Source organism: Macaca thibetana, chromosome 3 (assembly GCF_024542745.1).
Source record: "Macaca thibetana thibetana isolate TM-01 chromosome 3, ASM2454274v1, whole genome shotgun sequence".
Taxonomy (NCBI): domain Eukaryota; kingdom Metazoa; phylum Chordata; class Mammalia; order Primates; family Cercopithecidae; genus Macaca; species Macaca thibetana.
Window position 1 is genome coordinate 95,589,002 of NC_065580.1, and position 21,874 is coordinate 95,610,875.

The following is a 21,874-nucleotide window of genomic DNA, read 5'->3' on the forward strand; positions in this document are numbered from 1 at the left end:
GAAAGCCCCCTTTGATCCCCTTATCTTTTTCATTATTTGCAGAGCCAGCTTACTTGGAAATAAGAAGGACTGTTTTTTGTTTTTGTTTTTTTTGAGATGGAGTCTTGCTCTTGTCCCCCAGGCTGGAGTGCAGTGGTGCGATCTTGGCTCACTACAACCTCTGCCTCCCGGGTTCATGTGATTCTCCTGCCTCAGCCTCTCAAGTAGCCAGGATTATAGGTGCCCACCACCATACCTGGCTAATTTTTGTACTTTTAGTAGAGATGGGGTTTCACCATGGTTGGCCAGGCTGGTCTTGAACTCCTGATCTCAGGTGATTTGCCTGTCTCGGCCTCCCAAAATGCTGGGATGACAGGCGTGAGCCACTATGCCCAAGAAGGACTTTTAAAAAAATATTGTGCTGCGGGGCTGGATTAATCTCGTGTCTTACACTGGTTGAACTAACAACAGAGACCTACTGAAACACATTCAAGGGTGTGGGAAAGGAAATAAGCAATGTGAAATTTTACTGTAGCCTGTGATGTCTTGAGAAGGGACTAAAGAGGCAGGAAACATTTGAGAGGGGAACTGATCAGTTTTCAGTATGTTAAGGGGATGTTACTCTGAGAGGATAATGAGAGAGGGGTGGTGGAAACCATTCACTCCAAAGGTATTCATTGGCTCAATATACTAAACTCAGGGTAGAGTTTGTATCTGATATGGAAGATAAGCCCACAGCAGAAAGGAATTACAGTTCCTGAGATGTTAGTTTCTAGGCAGACACTCCAGTCTACAAAGAAGTGACATTAGTTGTTTTGAATTTGGAATATATTCTCAGAGGGATAGTACTATATAAATTGTGGTTACATTCCCAGCATAGCTCATATAATATATGTAACTCATAACCTATTTATTAAACACTTACTGAATACCTATTGCATGCAAAACCATGTACAAGGTTTTGAGAGTTCTGTGCTAGGCACCAAAACTCCATAAATTATCACTAAAATAACATGGTTGTAATATATTAAATGAAACAAAAAAAGCAAATATAGTTTTTTTGTTTGTTTTATTTTAGTCTTGAATGATGGGACTTAACCAGGTTAAATAGGGGAGGTTAAAAGGTTTACTGTGGAGACCACATTGCCATTTGCAGAGGCCTTAGCATTTGAGAATACTGGTTCTTTATTAGATATTTTAATTAATTCTATTGTATTAGCACCATTTTTACACTAACAGGTTATGATAAGGCATTTTGTTCATTTACATCTGGAATGAAAAGAGAGAGAGAGACAGACAGAGAGAGGGAGCAAATAAGAGACTGGCAGAGAGAATTATTTTTGGCATCTAGTCAGGGCTTAGGAAAGACAGAGGGCTGAAGGGAGAAGAGGACACCTGGTTGGATAACAGTGCTGCCTGAGATGGAATGGCGGGAACACTGGCGGTGTGAGACGGTAGATGAGGAGAGAGACAGACCGTTTGTTTCCCATTCTGGGCCCCTTGTATGTCAATGGGCCTGAACAGGTGGGAGGGGGCACAGGGTGCTGGTGGCCACGGAGAGGTGCACTGTGGGCGTCCAGTTATTTGATAAGATGACTCCTTTCTAAAGGAGGTCCCCGCATGATCACCAAATTCATTCTGGCCACTTAAGGATGAGTGTGGAGTATGGGTGGTGTGTTGGAGAGAGAACTGTCCCTGGAATGAGGAAAGTATCTCTAGGATGGGGATGGGCAGTTTAGATTGGAAAGGTGGCAGGTGGATCAAGAAGAAAAACTGCTCCCCTTTGAAGGGGTGATATTGGTGAGCTCTCTCTCAAAGGGAAGCCAAGGGTCTGTCCAAATATTTAGGTTTGCAGAAAACTGGGTTGTAATGAACATTGTGTTATTCTCAGCGAGGCTTTGAAAATGGTTTTCTTAAAAACATTTCAAAAAGTCCAAGGTAAGGAGGCGTATGGCACTTGACCTTTGTGATTATATCTCATCTTATCAAAAAAATTATTACAAGGTAGATTTCATCCTAGAGACTATTCTCATATCCTAAAAGCTAAGGCTAGACATTTAAGCTCTTGAGAAATCGGACAAAAGTCTTCAGCCACTTGAGTAAGCAATGACACAAACAGTCCAGAAGAGTCAAGTATTAAAACCTATGTATGGGCCGCGCACAGTGGCTCACACCTGTAATCCCAGGACTTTGGGAGGCCGTGGAGGGAGGATCACTTGAGGTCAGGAGTTTGAGACCAAACTGGACAACACAGTGAACCCCTATCTCTACTAAAAATAGAAAAATTAGCTGGGCATAGTGGGGCACACCTGTGGGCTCAGCAACTCCGGAGACTGAGGCAGGAGAATCGCTTGAACCCAGAAGGTGGAGGCTGCAGTGAGCTGAGATCATGCCACTGCACTTCAGCGTGGGTGACAGAGCGAGACTCCATCTCAAAACAAAAATAAAACCTATTTATGTTTGCCAATTGGAAAAGGAAAAGGAATGTTGACTGGTTCGGTAATGGACGGAAATGGTCAGTGAGAAGAGATCTCAGCAGGAAGAGAAGGGTAGCAGAAGAGGCCCTGAATAGAGTGTTAAGTGCAATGATCACTAATGACTCTGGAAAACTGGGCCAGTCCAAAGAGGCAAAGCTAGGGCAGCTCTGGGGTCTGGGTGGGAAAGGGGCGCCTGATCTAGTAGCTGCTGAAGGCAGAGCTGCTGCATCCACATGCAACGTGAAAGGAGGAGGGAAAAACGACATTTAACACACTCTGTTAACATGAAGCCCCGGGAATTAATTTTTAAAAGGTTAACGTTCTTATGTGGAATATTCTCCTTTCCAAGGTTACCCATTTCTTTATGTTGCTAGGTCAACAAAATACTATAACCATTGAAATAATAATAATAATAGCAGCTAATATTTATTATGAGCTTACGATGTACAAATATTGTGCTGGGTGCTTTTCTGTGTATTTCATTCTCAGGACGGCACTATCAGGTAGATTTTATTATTATTCCTGCTTTATCTATGAGGAAACCAGGTATTGAAGGATTAAGTATGTTACCCAGGTCACAGAACTCATAAGTGTTGGAGCAGTATGTTATACATATTTTCTTATTGGCTTGGATGGAAAGTACTAACATATGGTTCCTGGAGTTTTCTGTTTTGCAGCTGGGTGACACATTTTTGGACCTGTGTATCAGGTTGGTAGTGTCCCTTCTCCTTCCCTGGGTACAGTAGAAGGAGAGGGAAGACTATTATCCCAGAAATGCAAGTTACAAGTCCTTCAAAAACAAGGCATTCTTGCTATGAGTTCCATTCTCAGAGAAGGATTTAATTGGTGTGGGATGCAGCCTGCACCCCTGGCGATTCTAATGTGCAGCCAAGGTTGAGGACCACTGCTCTGGCAATAGGAAAGGTAAATACTATAAAAAAATATCCTCCTGAGCCTGGTGTGGTGGTGCACAGCTGCAGTCCTAGATACTTAGGAGGCTGAAGCAGGAGAATGCATGAGGCCAGAAGTTTGAGAATATGGTGTGCCATGATCGCACCTGTGAACAGCCACTGCACTCCAGCCTGGTGTTAAATAATTAATAGACCTGAGAAAGGCAGCATGAGACAGAATCTGTCTCTCTTTCTCTCTCTCTCTTTTTTTTTTTTTTTTTTTTTTTTTTTTTGAGACAGAGTCTTACTCTCACCCAGGCTGGAACGCAGTAGTGCCATCTTGGTTCATGGCAGCCTCTGCCTCCCGAGTTCATGCGATTCTCCTGCCTCGGCCTCCTGAGTAGCTGAGATTACAGGCATGCCCCACCACGCCCAGCTAATTTTTGTATTTTTAGTAGAGACGGGGTTTCGCCATGTTGGTCAGGCTGGTCTCGAACCCCTGACCTCAAGTGATCCACCCGCCTTGGCCTCCCAAAATGCCTCCCAAAGGGATTACAGACATGAGCCACTGCGTCTGGCTATCTCTTTTTCTTTTGTTTCTCATTTTTATTTATATATTTTAGAATTTAAAGCATTTAATTAAACAAAAACCAACTCATAAACTGGGCAGTTGCCAAACCAAAATAGGTTCAGAGACTCTGCCACTGCCAGGTGGTGGAAGAAGGTTTATGGACAGAAAAAGGAAAGTGACCTATAGAAAACGGAAGTGAGACACAGAAACAGCTAAAACTAGCTGATCGGCACAATAGTAGGTTACAGTCTGTTTATGCATCCAGTTAGGTTACAGTTCATTCTGTATGGAAAAATCTTTAGGCCAAACTTAAAAGACATGAGGAGGCAGCTGTAGGCTATACTCAACAATTCCTCCTTTCTGGTTATGGGGCAACATAATGAGACCTCGTCTCTTAAAAAAAAAATCCTTTAATGGGAATAGAGCATTGTAGATACAGAACGCTGTAGATTACCTCCCCCAATTAAATGATGAAAGGCAGGAAAAATAGGAAGGACAAGTATAGGGTATTATCCTAGAGATTAGAGGAAAAAAAAGGTGAGTCATGAGTTACTCCCATGAAGCTCAGTATCTATTTTATTTTTACTTCTTTGTCCAGGGAAATGCAACACTTGGTTAGAGTTAGGGATGAGCCAGAAGAAAATCTGAAAGGTCGAAAATTAAGAGCAGTTAATAAAGATTAAGAAAGTGGGATTAATCATCAGAAATAAGAAATAAATAATTGGCCGGGCGTGGTTCAAGCCTGTAATCCCAGCACTTTGGGAGGCCGAGACGGGTGGATCATGAGGTCAGGAGATCGAGACCATCCTGGCTAACACGGTGAAACCCCGTCTCTACTAAAAAATACAAAAAAAAACTAGCCGGGCGAGGTGGCGGGCGCCTGTAGTCCCAGCTACTTGGGAGGCTGAGGCAGGAGAATGGCGTGGACCCGGGAGGCGGAGCTTGCAGTGAGCTGAGATCCGGCCACTGCACTCCAGCCTGGGAGACAGAGCGAGACTCCGTCTCAAAAAAAAAAAAAGAAATAAATAATCAGCCAAAAATATTTATGTATAATGCACTGTGGGGATATACACATAACATATTCTGTTCTGAAATAACTCGTAATTTAGTTGGTGAAATATGAAATACATGTGAAAAGTTACTGGTTACAGTATGTGTTGTAGAATTTAGAAGAGGGAGCTATCATTTCTGCTGGAGTAATAATAATGCCTTACAAATTATAGTATTTTCTAGGTTTTCAATCTTTCATATGATCTGCATATCTTGTGAAATTTACAGGACAGATTTTAGTGAAATTACCCAGATATGTTTTATGAATTAAAGCTCAGAAAAGGGAAATAATCTGCCTCATATAACTTATGCAGCAAATGGCAACAGAGGAGTGACCAGCAAGCACACAGGCCTCCTGACCTGGTTCTCTTTGCTACACAACAGAAACGAGGAGGGTTGAGCTGGGCCTTGAATTAACAAGTATTGGGCAGAGAGGCCCTGGAGGAGGGCTTCCAGGAAGCGAAATGGCATGAACCTGTTTGGGAACTAGAGGGTGGGGCCAGGCTGCAGGCTGGAGGTAAGGGCAGATCCTGAGGGGTCCCTGCACCTCAGTTAAAGTATCGGGATTTACACTCAGGCAGAGGAGAGCTATTCAGGATGGCTGCTAAAGGAATGTGACATGAGGAAAACAGGATTTTAATGACTAGGAAGAAACTTAGCTACAGATCTGGAGCCTTTGGCTATAAGAACATGTAATGATAGGATGAGTTCTAGAATAACTTCTCATATTTCTGGGTTGCTTAGATATAGATTTTGCTTAAAAACTGAAAGAGATCCAGTAAAACAGACACTTCGTTAGGAATTCTTTTTGATGTTTAACTTTAAAAAACAAACAGGAAATGACTTACTTTATAGATGACTCTGTGACATGGCAGTGACCACATGCTGGGCCTGTCATAATGATTTGCCAAGTAAAATTCAAATGTTTCCAACCTCTCACTTGCCTATCTCATGGATTGCTGGATGCCACGAGATAATATATGGAGAACACTTGGCACCGCTTCTCACCAACCATGTTAGCCATTATTATTTTCAAATGTCTAGATATTTTCCCTCTTGACTTATAATTTTCTCTTTTTATCCATGTGGAGTTACGGGGCAGAGGTTAAGGTCAGAGACTAGAACTTCACAAACCTGATTTCTGTGATCATGACATAGTCACAAATTCTTAGTCACCAGTTTCCTTATCTATAAAATGAAAATGATGATGCTAACCTTAGGAGGTTATTGAAAGGGTTAAATGATGTATTTAGAGTGGTTAGGTGTGTAGCAATTTCTCAATAAATGGTGCCTATTGTTTTATTTCATTTTAGACTTGACACCAATATGATAATATGGCTGGAACAATAATAGCTTGTAAATCTTTCTGGAAATCTTCCATTTACTCTATGCATATTTAGAGTGACTGGATATATTATAAGTTGTAAGAACAGGGTTGGAGGAACACAGTGTGAGAAATGCAGCCCTCCCCCACCATCTTCCTGGGGGCAATCTTTTTTTTTTTTTTTTGGTAACTGTGGAATGTTCCATAATTACCAACAGTACATGAAATCAGCTAAGAAAACTGAAAAATGTAAGTCACAGTCAAAATCTCAAATTTTACATTCAGATGGAAAATGAAAACAATCTTTTAGATTTTTTTTTTTTTTTTTTTTTTTTTTTTTGAGACAGAGTCTCACTCTGTTGCTCAGGCTGGAGTGCAGTGGCATGATCTTGGCTCACTGCAATCTTCACCTCCCAGGTTCGAGTGATTCTCGTGCCTCAGCCTCCCAAGTAGCTGGGACTACAGAAATGCACCACCATAATCGGCTAATTTTTGTATTTTCTAGTAGAGACAGGGTTTCACCATGTTGGTCAGGCTGGTCTCAAACTCCTGACCTCAAGCAATCTGTGCACCTTGGCTTCAAAAAGTGTTGGGATTACAGGCATGTGCCACCATGCCCAGCCTAGATTTTTATAAATGTATTGACTAAAAATATTTGTTACTTTCTCTTAAACACACATTTAAAAAGATACTTACATCATAATATACACCCTGACCTGGCCAAGTCAGTGCTTTCTTCTTTGAATCCATGGGAATATCAATCAGTTCATATCTATAAGGATTACCTGAAAATTTCAGGAAAAGCAATAAATAAGAACAGTCTTTTAAGGGATTAATAGGTCCAATAAATAGAAATGAGATAATATAAGGTAGAGATGGATGTTGGTGTATATTTTACCTATGTAGTTACAGCTTTAGAGCGATTCAGCTTGCTCCTGAATTCTCTTTTATTTTTATATATTTTTTAAGATAGCATCTTGCTATGTTTCTTAAGCTGGACTTGAACCCCTGGGCTCAAATGATCTTCCTACCTCAGCATCCTGAATAACTAAGACTACAAGGGCAGGGCAGGCCAGGCCACCACACTGGGCTTGTTGCTCTTGAATTCTTGAGCATGTACAGGAGCAGCATGTGGGCCACACAGCGTGAGAATGAGTCTTTAACCCTAGTGCTCTCAGTAGTAATAGGAGTCACTAGTACTTCACCTTTCTTCTTAATGAGAGAGATCTTAGGTAAATAATAAGTGTTCCTGGATCCTCTTTCTGATCTTTTTTTCTGGTCTCTGGGGGCTCAACAAATACATTTCCATATTACCTGTCTTGGCTTTTCTCTGCCTAAATATCAAGTTTTCTGAAACTGAGTTAGTACCTGCTTACCAAAAAGGTATTGAAAGGGAACATCTTAAACAATACGGCTTCTTAGATTTTGTTTTATAATTTGATAAGCTTTACCAAACAGCATGGCTTGCTTTGCTCTCGTGATAAGTTTCAAGTTAAAGAATGTTCTGAACACCCATCTTCATATGTAATAAGAACAAGTGCAGGCGTTTATTGAACACTTACCATGTGCCAGTCACAGTACTGTTTTATATATATCATCACATGCAATTTTTAACATTACTATAAGAAAGGTATAGTTATTCCAACTTTAGTAAATGAGGAAATTGAAGCAGAGAGAGAATAAGTGATTTGTCCCCATCTCACAGGTAGACTTCAGACTCAGGCAATCTGAGTCTAGAGCCTGAACTCTTAACTTCCTTCCCTCCTTCTCCCTCCCTCCCTCCCTCCCTTCCTTCTTCCCTCCCTCCCTTACTCTTTCTCTCTCTCTTCCTTTCCCTTCCTTCCTCCCTCCTCCCTCCCTCCCTTCCTTTTCTCTCTCTCTTTTTTTTTTTTGAGACAGAGTCTCTCTGTCACCCAGGCTGGAGTGCAGTGGCATGATCTCAGCTCACTGCAACCTCTGCCTCCTGGGTTCAAGAGACTCTCATGCCTCAGCTGCCCAATTAGCTAGGACTACAGGCATGCACCTCCACGCCCGGCTAGTTTTTGTATTTTTAGTAGAGTTTTGCCATATTAGCCAGGCTGGTCTTGAACTCCTGGACTCAAGTGATTTGCCCACTTTGGCCTCCCAAAGTGCTAGGATTACAGGCATGAATCACCACACTTGGCCCATGCTTCTTATTACTAATAAAGAATAATTAAAACAAGTGAAAGAGTAGCAACCTAATGCCATACTAGTTCCTGGAAAGATTTTTTGATAAGGGTTGTTAGAGTATGCTCATCTTTTAAAAATTCCCTGAGTGACTGAATGGTTGGAGAGAGGTAGAGGGTTGGAAGAGCAGGAAATTAAGAGGATAACTTGTGTTTTCAGTTCCTTATGTACTACTGCATTGAAAAGTGTTTTTATGGGCTGGCCATGGTGGCTCATGCCTGTAATCCCAGCACTTTGTGAGGCTGTGGTGGGCAGATCACTTGAGGTCAGGAGTTCGAGACCAGCCTGGCCAACATGGTGAAACCCTGTCTCTACTAAAAATACAAAAACTAGGTGGGTGTGGTGGCACATGCCTGTAGTCCCTGCTACTTGGGAGGCTAAGGCAGGAGAATCACTTGGACCTAGGAAGCAGAGGTTCCAGAAAGTGCCACTGCACTCTAGGCCTGGGCAACAGAGCAAGACTCCATTTCAAAAAAAAAAAAAAAAAGTGTTGATATGAATTAAACACATATTTCTGTGATTTCTTGCTAACTATATGTACTTCATATGATTTCAGAAATTACTGAATTCAGGATTGAGAAAAAGAAATTTACTTTGACAATTTATATAACAAAGTCATACAAATTTTACTTGTTGAGGCATCATACCTATCATTTCCTTTAGAATATTTATAGCTCTTTTGCACAGCACCATCTCTCACCACTTCTGCTGTGTAGCTAAGCATGGTGCCCAACACTAACAGCCAGTACACTTGATACAGCTTTCACTGCCTTTTTCCAATGCTGCCTGGTCTGAGAGGCAATGGGAAAGTTCAGCATGGTACACACATACCGCAGTGATTATATGCTAGCAGGGTAAGAGAATAACCGCTAACATTTATCTCTGTTATTTGATAAGTGGGTACTATTAATAATATTCCCATTTTGCAAACTGGGAAGCAGAACAGAGAAGTTCAGAAACTCCCATGGACCACAGGTAAGTAAGTGGCAGATCCAGAATTCTACTCATGCATCTGACTCCAGAATCCATGCTCTTACATACTCCACTATGCTAGCTTTCAAAACGTTACTGTCTGCTAATAAGACACTGAGGTTGAGGCCGATGATGGCAATATTCTGTCCTTGCATTTTGGTCCAAATATTCATGTGTAGGATAGGACAGGACAATTCTTGAGTCTTGTCCTGCAGGATAGGACAATTCTTGAGTCTTTTCTACCTCACCTAAGTGCACTCAACAAATATTTGCCTTTGCCTACCATGTATCATTTTCATCCCTCTCTCTTGAGTGTTTTCACTCTTTCTCCAGAGGTGGCCTCTCTGTTTACGCACATGCGTAGGTCTCCTCAGCAAAGACCAAGGTGTCTAGTGTGGGAGAGATTCGATGACTAGTGTACGGGATTCCTGTCCTCTCTGATAAAACACATTCACAAAGACTCTAAGGTTTGCAGCTGGGAGAACGTGCTCCAGGGTGTGAAGAAGGACTGAACAAACTACTCCCATTGCTTTCTGCATCTTATTTCAATGGGGATCTTTCAATTCTATCACTGCTGCTGCACCCACATCCAGACTCTATGATTGATCCAAACACTGTCCCTTGTGCTGATCACCTGGGCTAGGATGAAATTTTTAAAAACTAAACCATGAGAGCAGGACATAAATAAAAATAGAAGCGGAATAAAAACCACCAATTCTACAACGTTTTGTCTAGGGGAAAGTTTGGGAGCACTTGCAAAGAGTCCGATTTGATGGGTCGGTGGTGGTGCTCCAGCTGATTGTAAAGTTGCAGCTGAGAACAAGTTTCCTGATCTACTGAGTCACACATTTGTGACTTGAGTCCTTTGTGCTCCTTGCTTTAATTTTATTATTGAAGAAACCCCAATAATAAGAATTAATACAGTTCTGATTCTAGATCACATTTTACCTCTTGTCTTCAAAACTGTTGAATCATAAGTCTTGGTTGGCACCGTGGGAGGAAAGGGCTGCTGGGCGCGGGCTTTAATGCCTGTGTAGAGGTCGTCAGGTGACGTGAAGGTGGGGAACATGGCGCCACGACAGGTGTGTGTGTGGTAGGGGTGTTCAATTGGATATGGCAAGCAGATCTCTCTATGATTTATTGAGGGAAAAAAACAAAATGAAAAGAACAGAAAGAAGTATGATTGAAAAAATTAATCACCAAATATTTATTGGGACCCCTTTTTTAACGGCAGAAACTGTTCTAATGCTGGGGGACAGGACAGTGAGTCGATGTCCCTGTGCTCATGGAGTTGGCATTCTCTTGGAATGTATACCATAAAACAGGACATTTTCTTAATTTTGCTAGATAAAACTAAATTTAATTTTAAAATAAATCATGCTTAATTCTTTATCAGTGAATAAGTTTCATAACTGGTATAAAAAATATAAAGCAGAAAATAAACGAGTTTTGTGTTTTGTGTTTTTTTTTTTTTTTTTTTTGAGACGGAGTCTCACTCTGTCGCCCAGGCTGGAGTGCAGTGGCGCGATCTCAGCTCACTGCAAGCTCCGCCTCCCGGGTTCACGCCATTCTCCTGCCTCAGCCTCCTGAGTAGCTGGGACTACAGGCGCTGCCACCTCGCCCGGCTAGTTTTTTGTATTTTTTAGTAGAGACGGGGTTTCACCGTGTTAGCCAGGATGGTCTCGATCTCCTGACCTCGTGATCCGCCCGTCTCGGCCTCCCAAAGTGCTGAGATTACAGGCTTGAGCCACCGCGCCTGGCCCGTGTTTTTAGAATGGTATATAGGAAGAATTTCTAGTTGCTTTTAATTACTGTGTCTTATTTTAAGAGGCTCCCATGAATTGTTTTGGGCATTCTGCTTCAGCAAAGTGATCTCTAACCATCTTGGAATGAACTTTCAACCCAGGGCATCTGTTTCTTTAAGCAATCAATCAACAAAATATACTTCCTGTTTATGTACACAGTACTGCTTCGAAATCAAAAAGCCAAAAACAGCTAGCACACTGAAGGAAAAAATAAACATGTTAAAGAGAGCATAGGGGTATAATTTTCCTATCATTTGGAGAATTGGCAGAGGTAAAAAAAACCAAAAAACAAAAAACAAAAAACAAACAAACCATGTGGGAGCTGTCTAAACCAGAAGAAAAGCAAAATTAGGAAGTCCATGGGATAGAGAAATGTTATTCATAACAAGAAAATTAAGTAGAAAAAAGCAAGACCAAGTGTTATGTGTTGAATTCCTCCCCTCCACCCCCATCCATAATCTCCAGGGCCACATACTGTAACCTTGTATGGAAATAGGGTCATTATAGATATACTTAGTTAAGACCAAGTTACTCCATACTGGAGCACGGTGGGCCCCTAACCCAATACGCCTGGTATCCTTTTAAGAAACGGAAAGTTGGACACAGACAAACACCCGAGAAGAATGCCATGTGAAGATGAGGCAGAGATTGGGATTTTGCATCTACAAGCCGAGGAGCACCAAAGATCACCAGCAAAGCCCAAAAGCCAGGGGAGAGGCATGGGACAGAGTCTCTATCACAGTCCTCAGAAGGAACCAACCCGGCTGACGCCTTGATCTCAGACTTCCGGCCCCCCACCTTGGAACTTGCCAGGCTGCAAGCAGAAAGGTGAATCCAAGAAATGTGACCTAACAAAAAGGACTTTACTTTTCAAACTGTTTATGAAGAGAATTTGAAAAGCCCAAGACAAGGGTTCTTCACTTCGTCGTTTTTTTAAAAATAGAAAAACCAAAAAAACCTAGACATTAATTTTAATAGCCTTTTGAATAGGTCTTTAGCTGAAACACAACTTTTTAAATGGCAGCTTAATAATTTCTGTTAAGCTTGATAGAGGACTCCAGTGGCACGGAGGACACTGGGTGCTCAGATCTCGGCTTCTAACACCTATCTTCAATCAAAGGAGCTAGGGTTTCTGGAAGTTATTATTATTATTATTTTTGAGACGGAGTCTTGCTCTGTTACCCAGGCTGGAGTGTAATGGCGCGATCTCGGCTCACTGCAACCTCTGCTTCCTGGGTTCAAGCGATTCTCCTGCCTCAGCCTCCCGAGTAGCTGGGATTACAGGCACTTGCCATGCCAGACTAATTTTTTGTATCTTTAGTAGAGACAGGGTTTCACCATGTTGGCCAGGCTCGTCTTGAACTCCTGAGCTTGTGATCTGCCCGTCTCAGCCTCCCAAAGTGCTAGGATTACAGGTGTGAGCCACTGTGCCCGGCCACTCTGGGAGCTATTATATAAGATGAGCCTGGATTATCTTAGAGTGATGGAAAGAAAGGAAATGCTAAAAGGAAAAAAAAAAAAAAAGTCAAAACCCCACAATGATGGGGAAATGTCAAAGGAATATGGGAGCGAACTCAAAGAGCTCCTCATTGCCAATCTTAGTAACAAAAGAAAGTGGTATTGGATTGCTACCTAAGTACTAAAGTACAAAATAAATGTCCATGAGTCTATACTGAGAGAAAGAAGTGATTGAATAAATAAGTAAATGGAGTAGAATGCCAAATAATTTATGCAGGTACTCTGCTTTCAAGAAGGTGGAGTATAAATCCAGATGCCTTAAGTGTGGGCTGCACGCAGACACACAGCTTCTTCTAGAGTGCAGTGGGGAAAGGAGGGAAGAAGGAGTGTGTGTGCAGCGGGGAAACCTGCTGAGGACACCTGTGCGGGGCGGTCAGGGTTAGCATTACCAGGGATAGATCATGCTGATGGCATGTACCCTTGCTACGATGTCATGAAAACAGCACTTTAGCTCCGTGGTCTTCCTTCTGCAAATACATCATCCAGCTCTAACCATAAGAAAAGTATCAGTCAAAGCCCAATTTGGGGGCATTCTACAAAATATCTAACTAATAATCCTAATCACTGTCAAGGTCATTAAAACAAGGGAAGTCTGAGAAACTGTCACAGCCAAGAGGAACCTAAGGAGAGATGATGACTAAATGTAATGCGGTACTCTGGATGGGATCCTGGGACAGAAGAAGGACATGAGGGAAAAACTGAGGAAATCTGGATAAAGCATGGATAAAGTATGGGTCATTGTAATGCATCAGCAATAGTTCATTAATTGTGACAAATGTGCCATATTAATGTGAGATGTTAACAATAGGGGAAACTGCGTGTGATGTATATGGGAACTCTCCACACTATCTTCACAATAATTCTATAAATCTAAAATTATATGAAAATAAAACATGTACTAAAAAAGATTTGCAGGGGATATAATAGGAGAGAAATAAAAGTAATGTTATCCTGGACTTGCACCAGCCTTTCCTTCCAACTATTAAAACATAGTTTTCAGGCCAGGCACTGTGGCTCACACCTGTAATCCAGTACTTCGGGAGGCCGAGGTGGGCGGATCACTTGAGCCCAGGGGTTCAAGACCAGTCTGGGCGACATGGCAAGAATCCATCTCTACAAAAATTAGTCAGGCATAGTGGTGCACACCTGTAGTCCCAGCTACTTGGGAGGTGGAAGGATCGCCTGATCCCGGGGAGGTCAAGGCTGCAGTGAGCTGTGATGGCACCACTGTACTCCAGCCTGGGCGACAAAGTAAGACTCCGTCTCAAAAACAAAAACAAAAACAAAACAAAAAAACAAACAAAAGAAAAGTTTTCATGGAAAGTCTCACTTGTTTTCACACTTCTGAGACATAAGAAATGTCAATTTTTTTTCTTTGATTATAACAGAGAAGGAAAATATAAGTTATTTACTTACCCTACTGTTGAATTCGGGGGTTTGGGTATCCTAGAATAAAAACAGGAAATAAGTTCTAACTTATATTAAGGGCTTTTAAAGGTTTATATTCCTATTAGAAACTTGATTAATGATATAGGCTGGGCATGGTGGCTCACGCCTGTAATCCCAGCCCTTTGGGAGGCCAAGGTAGGCGATTGCTTGAGCTCAGGAGTTCAAGACCAGCCTGGGCAAAATACAAAATAGAAAAATACTAAAAATACCAAAAATACAAAACGAAAATTAGCTAGGCATGGTGGTGCATACCTGTAATCCCAGCTACTCAGGATTACCCAGGAGGTGGAAGTTGCTGGGTGACAGAGCAAAAGTCTGCCTTAAAAAAAAAAAAAAAAAATAATAATGATGAACCCCATTTTCAAACCGTAATGCCATTAAGATAATGTTCTTGATTAACTTTCTGGATCCCTGAATATTGACAAGACAGAGATGTTGTTTCCTTATCTCAGTTGTCTGTTGATTAATTTTTCCATCCATTTATTCTAACCTCAGTCCTGCTCACCACTGTTTCTGCATTTTCCATTTGCAGTGAAGATACATGGGATGACTACTTTTTTTTTTTTTTTTGAGATGGAGTCTCGCTCTGTCGCCCAGGCTGGAGTGCCATGGCGTGATCTCGGCCCACTGCAAGCTCTGCCTCCCAGGCTCATGCCATTCTCCTGCCTCGGCCTCCCGAGTAGCTGGGACTACAGGCGCCTGCCACCTCGCCCGGCTAATTTTTTGTATTTTTAGTAGAGACGGGGTTTCACCGTGTTTGCCAGGATGGTCTCGATCTCCTGACCTCATGATCCGCCTACCTCGGCCTCCCGAAGTGCTGGGCCACCGCGCCCGGCCGGGATGACTACTTCTAATGATAAGACAACTTTGGTTCTTTCTGACCTTTACTCTCATAATCAGGCAGTAGCCAAAGTGCTCTGAGGAAGCCGGACATTATACATGTGGTGCAATTTCACGGCCTAAAGTGACCCGAGTGTGGCCCGGCTGGAGAGGATATTTAAGTACCATGTGTGCTTTCTACCTTTACTCAGGGTTGCTGATATCTCATGATAGTAAATGTTGCCCGGTCAGCAGAGAGAGGATAGAACAAAACGGACCAAGTTCCTGGAAGCATGCCTTTTCTGAAGCAGTTCATTCCAAGGCTGTGCATTTACTAATTACTCCGAACCTTGCATGCCAAGAAATAATCCTGCAGACCTGGAAAAAGGTCGACTAAAGACGGGTAATCATCCATCTACATTGGATTTCAACAATTCGTTTCAGCCTATGCAGATAAAATTGTGAAAGACTTCAGGTGTGAAAAATGAACAGAATGTTATCAATTTGATAGTAAAAGTCAGTAAAATTGAATACACTTTAATTTTTTAGATGTTCCTCCATGCTAGCAGATATTCCCTAGAAAGTGGCATGTAAGCCATATAAATTTATTATCCTGTAATGTATTATAAACACGAGATTCCCATGAACTATAAAAGTTTATATCTTTTTAAATTTCAACTCTAAATCCGTGGGCATGAAACTAGAAAAGCATGCTCTGTCTTCCACCGACATCACTGAGTTGGAGAGATGGTGGGGGCACAAAGGGCAGGGAAGTGATGAATATATGAATCCAAGAAATCTAGAGTTGTTATTAATAGATTGGCAACTATATATAATATAATATATATAATATATAATTAAGCTAGCATCTAAAATTATTCTCATGTGACAAATTCCACTACAATATTGATAAGCATATGCCTAAAATTGATTTGATTTGAAATGAAAAAAAAAAACAACTTAAATTTAAAATATAAAATCTTTTTTAAAACTTCAAGATTTGAAAAGATAAAATGAAAGTAACAAATGCTGAGACACCTCTTCCTTGACCTAAATCAGTCCATTAAGTTTACTGCCATCCTTCACATCTGCTTTGCAAAATTCACTTATCCCAAAGGGATAAAGCAAGACAACCACAAATTTTGTCTTTTTGGCGCCATCTAGTGGCTAACTTCTATATTAAATTTTTACCTATCAACAACTAGTACTTCTTAATAAATGATAGTTTCATTATTACTTCAATGCTGTGGTGTTTAATATTTGTTTGTTTGTTTGTTTGTTTGAGACGGAGTTTTGCTCGTGTCACCCAGACTGGAGTGCAATGGCACGATCTTGGCTCACTGCAACCTTCGCCTCCTGGGTTCAAGTGATTCTTCTGCCTCAGCCTCCCGAGTAGTTGGGATTACAGGCGCCTGCCATCATGCCCGGCTAATTTTTGTATTTTTAGTAGAGACAGGGTTTCACCATGTTGGCCAGGCTGGTCTTGAACTCCTGACCTCAGGTGATCCACCCGCCTCAGCCTCCCAAGGTGTTGGGATTACAGGCGTGAGCCACTGCGCCCAGCTGTGTTTTATTTTTATCTAAAAATAAAAATGTATGCTTTTGTAATGTACATGACAAACTATTTAAAAGCATAATAAAATAATACACTTGAAAAGAATACCTTTAAATGATGGGTAAATTAACAAGTATGGCTTACGTTAAAAAAGATACTTAGGAAGTGTTATTAGGAGTTATTTGCAGATGATAAAAAAACTCTATCCTCGTAAAATTCTGGTTGCAAATTTGTTGAGGGCCACTAAGGCGTTTTCTATTGATATTTCAATAAATGTAACAGATTCTTACTAGGTTATATAAGTAGGTCAAAGGCAGGGAAATGGACCAAGATAACCTTTAGGAATTCCTTTGAACATTAGTATTCATCAGCTCCTATCTTTTTCTTGATTTTTTTAAACACTAAAACTATTGGTTTGTTATTTATTTGCTTTTGTTTGTTTGGTCTTGGTTTCTGGCATTAATTGTCTCTATTTTTAAAAAGGAATAATTTTTTCTCTAAAAGTCCCCATTTGGGGCTTTAATAATGTCTCATATAACTCATTTCCACTTAAAAATGTTATTTGATTTTATATAAGGAAAAAAACCCAAACTTACAAAGAATCATTTCCATAGAGATCACTTTTTTTGTTCTGGGTCAAATAATAAAATTGTTCAATAGGAAGCTTTCTGAAAAGAAAGAAAAGATTAAATTAAACATGTTTTAAAATTAACACAATATAATGGTGAGATAGTAAAAGACAAATAGATTAATAATACATCCACATATATGTAGAAATTCAATATATGAAAAGGTGTCATTTTATTTTATTTATTATTATTTTATAATAAATGGAGATGAGGTCTTGCTATGTTGCTCAGGCTTATCTTGAACTCCTGGGCTCAAGAGATCTTGCTGCCTTGGTCTCTCAAAATGCTGAGATTATAGGCATGAGCTACTGTGCCTGACCAAAGGTGTCATTTTAAACCAGGGGAAAAAAGATGCAGTTTTCTTTTTTAAAATTTTAAAACTTTTTATGTATTTTATTTTATTTTTATTTTTTTTATTTTTTTTTTTTTAGAAACACAGTCTTGCTATGTTGCCCAGGCTAGTCTCAAACTCCTGGCTTCAAATGATTCTCCTGCCTCAGCCTCCCAAAGTGCTGGGATTACAGGCATGAGCCACCACGTACAGCCAGGATATATTTTTTAATATAGAAAAAAATTCAGTATTCATTTGAAAAATAATCCATTTCTATTTACACTATTCAGAAAGATAATTTCAGATGGATTTAAAAATCTAAAGAATTTAGAGAAAAACCTATACAAAAATAAAATGTATAGGAATGTGCTTTTTCTTTGGTGGTAGGAAGGACCTTTAAAACAATAACTTTATTTTAAAAGTCAAAAACTTGAAAGAAAATTTGATCATCAGATTTAATCATAAGGCCGGGAGCTCACACCTGTAATCTTAGCACTGTGGGAGGCCGAGGTGGGCAGATGACTTGAGGCCAGGAGTTTGAGACCAGCCTGGCCAACAAAGTGAAACCCCATCTCTACTAAAAATAGAAAAAAATTTGTTGGGCATGTTGGTGCATGCCTGTACTCCTAGCTACTCGGGAGGCTGAGGCATGAGAATTGCTTAAACCTGGGAGGCAGAGGTTGCAGTGAACTGAGACCATGCCACTGCACTCCAGCCTGGGCAACAGAGTGAAACTCTGTCTCAAACAAAAAAGAATAAATAAAAATTTAAAAGAATAAAAAATAAAAAACTAAAAAACCCAAATTTAATTTTCAGACAAAACCCATAAAAGTTTAAATAAAATAAAAATTAGAAGAATTACTTGCAAATATTAACAAAGATAACACGTAAAGGATTGTTTCCAGAACAAAAAGAACCAACAAGAATCTATAAGTAAAATACAAACAATAAAAATGGGCGAAGAATAAACATAGAAAAGGAAATGTGAATGGCCATACCTAAAAGATAAGGCCAACTAGTAAGCAGAGAAATACATTCTCATAACCATGATACCCTTTATACTCATTAGATGGGTAAAAGCTATACATTTTGATAATATAGATGGCTGAGAGTGTGAGGAAATGAATACTTTTAGACACTACCATGACAATATAAATCATTTGGGTTACATGCACTAAAATTTAAAAAAATCCCTATACTGTGACCCACTTAGGATCTGGCATTTATTTATTTATTTAACTTTTTTTTGAGATGGAGTCTTGCTCTGTTACCCAGGCTGGAGTGCAATGGCGTGATCTCGGCTCACTGCAACTCCCATCTCCTGGGTTCAAGTGATTCTCCTGCCTCAACCTCCCGAGTAGCTGGGATTACAGGCACCCACCATCATACCTGGCTAATTTTTGTAGAGATGGTTTCACCATGTTGGCCAGGCTGGTCTCGAACTCCTGACCTCAGGTGATCCACCCACCTCAGCCTCCCAAAGTGCTGGGATTACAGGCGTGAGCTACTGCGCCCAGCTGGATTTGCCTTTTAGAAACCTTTGAGCATGAGCTCAAGAAGCCTTGTACAAGGATGCTTTTAAAATATGGTTAATGTAAAAAGAAACAGAGAGAAGAGAAACAATACATGATGGCTAAACTATGATGCATCCATATTGTAGAATACTGTGAGAAATTAAAAAGAATGATGTAGATCTATGTTTATCTGCATTTACAGACATGTGACCATTTCTAGATTGTACAGAGAAAAAAACCCCAAATTGCCTAATACTATGTATCAAGTGATTCCACATATATATGAAATAACACTGTACATTTTCAATGGGTACATGTATAATAGCGTAAGTGCATAACAAAAGGCATGGAAGGAGACACCAAAATGGTAACAGTGGTTCTCCTCTAGGAAGGAGAGTGAGACTGCGGGGTAGTGGTCAAAAGACAATGGACCTCATCTGTAACCTTTTCATGTTTTCATGTATACTATGCTCACCTGCAACTTGTGGCTGCCCAATTATCTTTTGAACATGCAGCTTACATTTTTTTTTTTTTTTTTTTTTGTGATGGAGTCTCACTCTGTTGCCCAGGCTTGAGTGCAGTGGTGCAATCTCGGCTCACTGCAACCTCTGCCTCCCAGGTTCAAGCAATCCTCCCGCTTCAGCCTCCTGAGTAGCTGGGATTACAAGCACCTGCCACCATGCCTGTCTAATTTTTTTTGCATTTTTGGTAGAGACGGGGTTTCACCATGTTGGCCAGGTTGGTCTCAAACTCCTGACCTCAGGTGATCCACCCGCCTCGGCCTCCCAAAGTGTTGAGATTACAGGTGTGAGCCACCGCGCCTGGCCCCAGCCTACATTTTTGTAGTGCGTGTACTGTGAATGTCATCTACCCAATGCAGATTCCAAGAAACTTGCTTTTTCCAGCCTCCGAATGGCCCTGGAGTGTGAGGGTTATTTGTATCCCACAAGAATGTTCACCTAGAGAACCCCACCACTGAGGATGTTCTCAATAATTAGGCAGATACAACGACCAGCTTTGTGCGTGTCAGGTTTTCTCGTCACTCCGGTGCTTGCTCAGTGGCTTCGTAACGAAGTGATCATGGCGGCACACAGAAATTATCACATATGGACTCAGCGACATGAACTTCCCTCACTAAGACTCACCTGGCTGTTGGCGCATTTGAGTTTGCCAGCAGAAGTGACCAATCCTAAGTGCTTGATAGGGTGACCTATCCCTGGATGTACTAGTCAGCCATCTGGTGGTAGGATAATTACACTGAACCCCTTCCATCATCAAAGAGATAACTTATACTCATAAGATTAGACACTTCTTCAAAATAGGGATTTCCCTTCCCTTCTCACCATGCCTCTGCAAGTAACATCATCAGTAAACTTACTAAATGTCTCATTTGTTGCCATGCCGTCTTAAACAATATTATTTTTGATTAAGGAACTCAATTTACCACAAAAGACATTGGGCAACAGTTGGTTGCATTCAAATGATTCGCCATATATACAGAATGTCATATTTTGCCATACTTACAGAACGTTAGAATGGCTTACTGAATATTCAATTACGGCTGAGTGTTGTCCTAAAGAGTGCAGGACACGCTCTGAACCAGTGACCAATAAATAGATTCCCCCTTGGCCAGAATGCATGGTCTGAAAACCAAAGGGTGGAAGTGGGAGTGGTGCCTCTTACTGTTATACTTATGGTTACACTTGAGAAAATTTGACTCCCTCCCCAGCCACCTTGAGCTTTGGTGGTTTAGAGGTCAAGGGAGAAACGCTTCCATCCGGGGATACAACAGTGGTCCCAATTGCATTGGAAGCTGAATTGATGATGATGTGGTAATTTTGGGCAGGATGACTGATCCTGAATATCAAGGGCCAGAGGATATTATACAATGATGGGGGAAAGGAGTATTTCTGGAACCTAGGGAACCTTTTGAACACCTAGTATTGTCTTCAGTAGCATGGAGTTAATGAAACACTATAGCAGCCTTACACAGGCAGAACCACTAAGAGCTAAGATCTCTCAGAACATACTTTTGGGTTGTTCTATCAAGTAACATACTCCTACCAGCTCAGGTATTGGCTGAGGGCAAGGGAACTTGGAATAGGTAGTGAAGGAAGGAAATTATTATTATTTATAAAAGCATTTTTAATTTCAATAGTTTTTGGGGAATGGGTGGTGTTTGGTTACATGAATAAACTCTTTACTGGTAATTTCTGAGATTTTGGTCTAATCATCACCGAAGTAGTGTACACTGTACCCAATGTGTAGTCTTTCATCCCTCACCCCTTTCCCAACCTTCCTCCCGAGTCCCCAGAGTCCACTGTATCATTCTTATGCTTTTGTATCCTCATAGCTTAGCTCCAACTTATAGGTGAGAACATACAATGTCTGATTTTCCAATCCTGAGTCACTTCACTTAGAATAATGGTCTCCAACTCCCTCCAGGTTGCTGTGAATACCGTTATTTCATTTCTTTTTATGGCTGAGTACTATTCCATGGTATATCCATGCCACATTTTCTCCATCCACTTGGTTAATGGGCACTTGGGCTGGTTCCATATTTTTGCAATTGCGAATTGTGCTGCTATAAACATGTATGTGCAAGTGTCTTTTTCATATAATGACTTCTTTTCTGGAGGAAGGAAATTATACCACCAATGATAGCCTCATGACCAGGTGCAGGAATGAGGACTATGGTCGCTTCTCCTATTTGCTGCCTTGCTGTGTATTCTGCCTTATGTATCTTCTTTTTCCCTCTTCATTTTCCTTATTATTTCATATAG

The 21,874-nt window shown here is 40.8% G+C and overlaps 1 protein-coding gene across 3 annotated transcripts in view; it reads right to left on the reverse strand.

The window, feature by feature from the left end:
• The window catches only part of C3H7orf31 (chromosome 3 C7orf31 homolog), a 46,020-nt gene that overhangs the window by 9,288 nt on the left and 14,858 nt on the right, over positions 1-21,874 (reverse strand). For all 3 annotated transcript variants that reach the window (XM_050785439.1, XM_050785441.1, XM_050785440.1), the window contains exons 4-7: positions 17,214-17,285; positions 14,211-14,240; positions 10,420-10,601; positions 6,988-7,076 (exon numbers count right to left, since the gene is read on the reverse strand). In XM_050785439.1, the coding sequence (XP_050641396.1) occupies positions 6,988-7,076; positions 10,420-10,601; positions 14,211-14,240; positions 17,214-17,285 (373 nt within the window). The remainder of the gene's footprint in view (positions 1-6,987; positions 7,077-10,419; positions 10,602-14,210; positions 14,241-17,213; positions 17,286-21,874) is intronic.